The sequence below is a fragment of the Pan troglodytes genome, chromosome 19, assembly GCF_028858775.2.
Source record: "Pan troglodytes isolate AG18354 chromosome 19, NHGRI_mPanTro3-v2.0_pri, whole genome shotgun sequence".
Classification (NCBI taxonomy): domain Eukaryota; kingdom Metazoa; phylum Chordata; class Mammalia; order Primates; family Hominidae; genus Pan; species Pan troglodytes.
Window position 1 is genome coordinate 60397593 of NC_072417.2, and position 6000 is coordinate 60403592.

General features: G+C 45.5%; 1 protein-coding gene across 1 annotated transcript in view; it reads left to right on the forward strand.

Annotated features, from left to right (window-relative positions):
• The window catches only part of MYH13 (myosin heavy chain 13), a 62623-nt gene extending 60351 nt beyond the window's left edge, over positions 1-2272 (forward strand). The window contains exons 35-37 of the mRNA XM_054671051.1: positions 293-397; positions 500-595; positions 2088-2272. Of these exons, the coding sequence (XP_054527026.1) occupies positions 293-397; positions 500-595; positions 2088-2240 (354 nt within the window). The 3' untranslated portion in view covers positions 2241-2272. The remainder of the gene's footprint in view (positions 1-292; positions 398-499; positions 596-2087) is intronic.
• Positions 2273-6000: the final 3728 nt, after the last annotated feature.

The following is a 6000-nucleotide window of genomic DNA, read 5'->3' on the forward strand; positions in this document are numbered from 1 at the left end:
TCCTTTGGGAATATACCCAATATTGGGATTACTGGGTCAAATGGTATTTCTAGTTCTACATCCTTGAGGAATTGCCACACTGTCTTCCACAATGGTTGAACTAATTTACACTCCCACCAACAGTGTAAAAGTGTTCCTATTTCTCCACATCGTCTCCAGCATCTGTTGTTTTCCTGACTTTTTAATGACCATTAGGGGATCTTGAGTTCACTCTAGAATGATTGGCCCATGAGTCCATGAGAGAAGCCTGGGAGAGGAGATTTGAATTCTGTGTTCCTTTCATCCTACTCAGGTGCGGGAGCTGGAAAATGAGCTTGATGTGGAACAGAAGAGGGGAGCTGAAGCCCTGAAGGGAGCCCACAAGTACGAACGCAAAGTCAAGGAGATGACTTACCAGGTAGAGGTCCCAAAAACCTCCTCAGTGAATGCTGTATGGACCAAGCCCCATCAGAAGTGGCCATAGGTTTGCGGGCCCCTGCCACGTGTACTCTGTTTGCAGGCTGAGGAGGACCGCAAGAATATCCTCAGGCTCCAGGACCTGGTGGACAAGCTGCAGGCCAAAGTGAAGTCTTACAAGAGGCAGGCTGAGGAGGCGGTAAGCACAGGAGGTCCCCGGCAGTGCCCACAGACAGACAGTCCCTGGGGCATCCTGGGTGTCCCCGCCATCCTGGTTGGTAAAGTCCCCTGAGCCTCAGGCCTGAGTTTGTATTTGCAGGCTATAAACACAGAGACAACTGCCCTCTTCCTCTCCTGGTCCATGTTAAGCCTTCACGACCTTCACCATCTCTGTGCCCTCTTGCCTCACCCTACTTGGCCAGCCCCCTCCATCCCCTTCATCCTGCCCACCGTGACTCACTTGACACCCCCTAGAGCATGTTAGCCTACTCTGCTGGCGTTGGATCACCCTGACTCTCCCGAACCACCCCAGTCTACCCTCAAAGCCATTCCTGCTCCCATGACCTGACCTGAGATACCTCATCCTAATTCCCACCATCCCACCACAGCCCACCCTCCTAGGCATCTCCAGCCTTCCTCAGCCCTCCCTAACTCCCTCCACTCCATCCCATCCTTTTTCATCCACCCTTTGATCAAATAGATGAAATCAATAGGAAAGAAATGGAATGGGCTAAAATCAGCGTTTCCCAAAGTGTCTTCTGAGGACACTGGTTCTGAGGGATGTTAATAGCAGGAAGGTGGGGCTGCCATGGGGAGGAGCTTATCCTTTTATAGAAAAGAAATCGTTTGGGAAAATCTGAGTTAAACAAAGTTACCCTGGTTGCTTTACTTCAAGGATATCTCAGATTTTGTAGATGTTGTAGAGTTTGATATGTCATCAACTCTACAAAGTGAAGGAAGGGTTCCAGAATATACCATTTCTCACTCTTCATTGACTTTGGAACCTTCTTATTGTATGCAGAGCATCCCTCAGGGCTACTGTTCTGAGGACCAAAATTTAGGGGAGTCTGCCCTGGACAAATGACTGAGCTTCTCCCATTGCTCTTTTTCCTCCCTTCCCTGGAGCCTGGTTGGTTCAATCCTGACCTCAGGGAAGCAGATTTGAACTGGTGCAATATTGAGAGCAATTCACGCACATGGGATGAGTACAGTCCCAGCAGGATCGGCAGGCTAGAGGGTGCCCAGGAGGACATTTTAGTCAGGAATCCTTGACATTCCCCCAAATAGACCAGTACAGTGGCCTGGCCTTAGACAGATGGTGCTGGGCAGAGGCACAGGAAGAGGGAGACTTGGGCCATTGGTCTCTATACCTTCAGGTGCCTTGGGAGAGCTCTGGACTTAGGTCTCCCCCGAAGATCTCTATGGAGCAGATACCATATAGAAGAGATTCAAGGGAACATGTGGAGGTCCTAGAAAGGACAGTAGCACCTGCAAGGTGATCCGAGGCAGTACACATGGTCGTGAGCTGGGAGCCTTGTCCTCACACCCTGGAGAAAGCTTACCTGCCCTCTCTGCCATCAGGGAATCCAGGGCCCTGGTTGCTTAACTCCTCAGAGGCCTTCAGAGACAGGGCACCTCATAATCAGACTGAGAGGCTCTACAGCCTCATACCCCCTCTGTCTCCTGTGCAGGAGGAGCAGGCCAACACGCAGCTATCCAGATGCCGGAGAGTCCAGCATGAGCTAGAGGAGGCCGCGGAGAGGGCGGACATCGCTGAGTCCCAGGTCAACAAGTTGAGGGCCAAGAGCCGAGACGTGGGCAGCCAGGTAAGAGCAGGTACCTGAGATACAGGGGCCAGCTAAGAACAGATATTGAATATGGGGGCCAGGTAAGAGCGAATGCCTGAGTGTGGGAGGCCAGATAAGGGCAGGTACCTGAGATGTGGGGACCAGGTAAGAGCAGGTACCTGAGATGTAGGGGGCCAGGGAAGAGCAAGTACCTGAGTATGGCTTCTTCCCAAGAAATCCCAAGCCCCGGGGGAGTCCCATGGACCACCCAGGGAGAGCTTGGAAGATGACTGTTGATCCTCTCCTTCCTGCTGCTGGTTGCACACTCCCAAATGCTACTGTTTGAGCAAAGACTCCTGTGGTTCCAGGCTCTTGAAAGAATGAGCAGTGAGGCACGACACTGTCATCCCTGTCTGTCCCTGTTGCTACAGATGCTGCCCATGAAGCCCCTGTTTTGCAGGGCGTTTGTCCTGTCGCCAGTAGCTAGATTGATTTGCTTTTACAATGTTCAAAGGGAAACAATGCCATTCCTTAATATTCCCCTGAAGTTCCAGATTTTCCAGCTGCTTCACTTCAAGATGATGTTCAGTCTCCCATTTAGTTGACTCATTTCCTATGTACAATTATTTTTTCTCCCACAGAAGATGGAAGAATGAGGCTCACCTGATGCTCGTTGCCATGGGACACCTCCGAGAGAGTGGAGGGAAAATGTGTGAGAAATAAATTCTCCTAAATACTCGGATTCCCGGCTCTGCTGTGTTTATTATCATGGTCCATTCCTCTTCTATGAAGCTGATATTTAGATTCTTGCTGCTCTATCGTAAATATAAAATAAGGAATGTGAAAGTGGAGGATCTTTGCTCCAAGTAGAAAACATGGAAATCCAACCCATGGCCAGGTAAATCACTAGCTTCCACAAACATTTAAAAATAAAGACCCTATATCACTCTACATCTCTCAGAATAGCTATTATCAGAAAGACGAAAGTGTTGGTGAGGACGTGGAGAAAAGGGAACTCTTGTGCACTGCTGGTGGGAATGCAAATTGGTACAACCTAATAGCAGTTTTTCAAAAACTTAAAAATGGAACTACCATATGATCCAGCCATTCCACTACTGGGCATACATCCAAAGGAAATTGAATCAGGATCTTGAAGAGATATCTACACTTCCATGTTTATTGCATCACTCTTCACAATAGCCACAATGTGGAAACAAACTAAATGTCCATCAATGGATAAATGGATAAAGAAAATGTGTATATACATATATATATGTATATATATATACACGTATATATCTCGTATATATGTATATATATACACGTATATATCTCGTATATACGTATATATGTATATATCTCGTATATATGTATATATCACCACAATGTGCATATATATGCAAATGTACATATATATGCAAATTTGAATATATATATTCATATACTATTGGGAATACTATTGGGCCATAAAAAAGAAGGAAATCCTGCAATTTGTGACAACATAGGTGAACTTGGGGGACATTATGCTAAGTGAAATAAGCCAGATGCAGAAAGACAAACACTGAATGACCTCACTTCTATGTGGAATCTAAGATAGTCAAACTCAGAGGCAAAGAGTAGAATAATGGTTGCCAGAGGCTGGGAGTAGGAGGAAGTGGGAAGATGTTTATCAAAGGGTACACATTTTCAGTTATACAAGATGAATACATTCTGGAGATCTACAGCACCAGGCCTATCTATAGTTAATAATGTATGCATGTATTAAAACATCAATTTGTGTACCTTAAATATATACAATTCCTTTTGTCAATTATACTTCAATAAAGCTGAAAACATCCAAAAGGAAGGAAGAAGAGAAGGAAGGAAAGAAAAGAAAGATTCTTTCAGATAACTGTAGTACATTTTCCTCCTAGGAACTCATAATTCTTGCAATTTACTTCCTCATTTTCTCTCTGAATTTACAGATAGGGACACTGGGGCCCAGATGGATTAAGCACTGTGACTATAGTTGTCTAGGGCAGAGTGGAAATTACACCCTGGAGATCCTAGACTTGCAGGCTGCCAAGCAACTCTGCTTTTCCATCCCATCCCTTTTAAAGGCTTTGTCGTACAATTCTCTCATGCCCACCCACAGTTCCCCTTAACATCTGAGAAGGTAGTAGGTACTGTCAAACTCATTCACTCCTAGGAAGACAGATGCTTTAGAAAAGGTTGGATAGGGGCTCAGGTACCACCTTGCTCCTCCTTCCAGCTAGGGTAACTCCTCCCCACCTGCATGGAGCCTCCTCAGGGTGTTCAGGGCCAAAAGGAAAAGGGAGCAGCTGGGTCCAAAGAGATGTTAACTTTCCAAGTCCAGGACGAGACTGGACCCAGGCACCATTCTCCCTCCCCAATGGGAAAGAAAACTACTGCTAGTTTCACATCTCTCTCTCGGATCTTAAGGATCTCATCCATTCTGATTATGTTGATTTGCTTACCCTGAAGGGGCACAGTAAAATGGAATAAGGACACTTATGGGTGGATTAGGAGCCAAGTCTAAATGTGAGCCTCATCCTGACCACTTAATAGCTGTAGCTGTGTGGCCTTGGGTTGATCACATATATTCTCTGAACCTGAGTTTCCTCATTGGTCAAACTGACCTGTGTGGACAGAAGCACAGGCTTTAGGTTCTGGCAAACCTAGATGGAATCCCAGTGCTGTCACATACCAACTGTGTGGTCATGGGCAAGTTATTGCTTAGTCTCAATTTCCTTATTCTGTAAGGTGTAGATAACAATAAAAATCATAGCTTTGCCAGGAGGGATGAGGCGGTTGGGGTGACAGCAAGAGGCACACGGTTTCTTTTGGGAAAACGGATGTTCTAAAATTGATTGTGGTGGTGGCAGCATAACTGTGAATATATTAAAGGCCATTCAATTTTACACTTTAAACAGATAAATTGTATGGTGTATGATTACATCTTAATAAAACTGTTTTAAAAATTCATAGCTTCTATTACCTGATAGTAAGTACTGGCTTACTATGTACCAGGCACTGAGATAAGTACACTATTCTTTAACATCTTAGATTATTCCTTCTCTCTGGCCTTCTAGATTCTCCTTTTCATCTCATCACCAGCCCACCCCAAATGCCTTTGACACAGTGGGGTTGGAAATTGAGGAGGATTGGCAGCAGCGGTGGCAGCAGAAAATGATTCTGAGGTCACCTTCCTCTAACTTCACCACTACCATTATTATGACTGTCATCATCACCACCATCATCATCATCATCACCATCATCATTATCACCATCATCACCTTCATCACTATTAAAATCACCACCATCACTATCACCACTATCACCATCATCACCATCACCATCTTCTCAAGATCACCATCATCTTCATCATCATCACCGCCACCTTCTCAAGATCACCATCATCACCATCATCATCACCACCACCACCTTCTCAAGATCACCATCACCATCATCATCATCACCACCACCACCATCATCATCATCATCACCACCTTCTCAAGATCACCACCATCACCATCATCACCACCACCACCACCTTCTCAAGATCACCATCACCATCATCATCATCACCACCACCATCACCATCATCACCACCACCACCACCTTCTCAAGATCACCATCACCATCATCATCATCACCACCACCATCACCATCATCACCATCACCATCATCATTGCTGAAAGTGTCCACTGAAATGATCTTTTCAATTGCCTCAATCTTCACAGTCAAAAAAATCCAAAGTCAGGAGGGAGAATAATATTATTTCGAACACACAGAACAACATTGTATGATGCTAAGT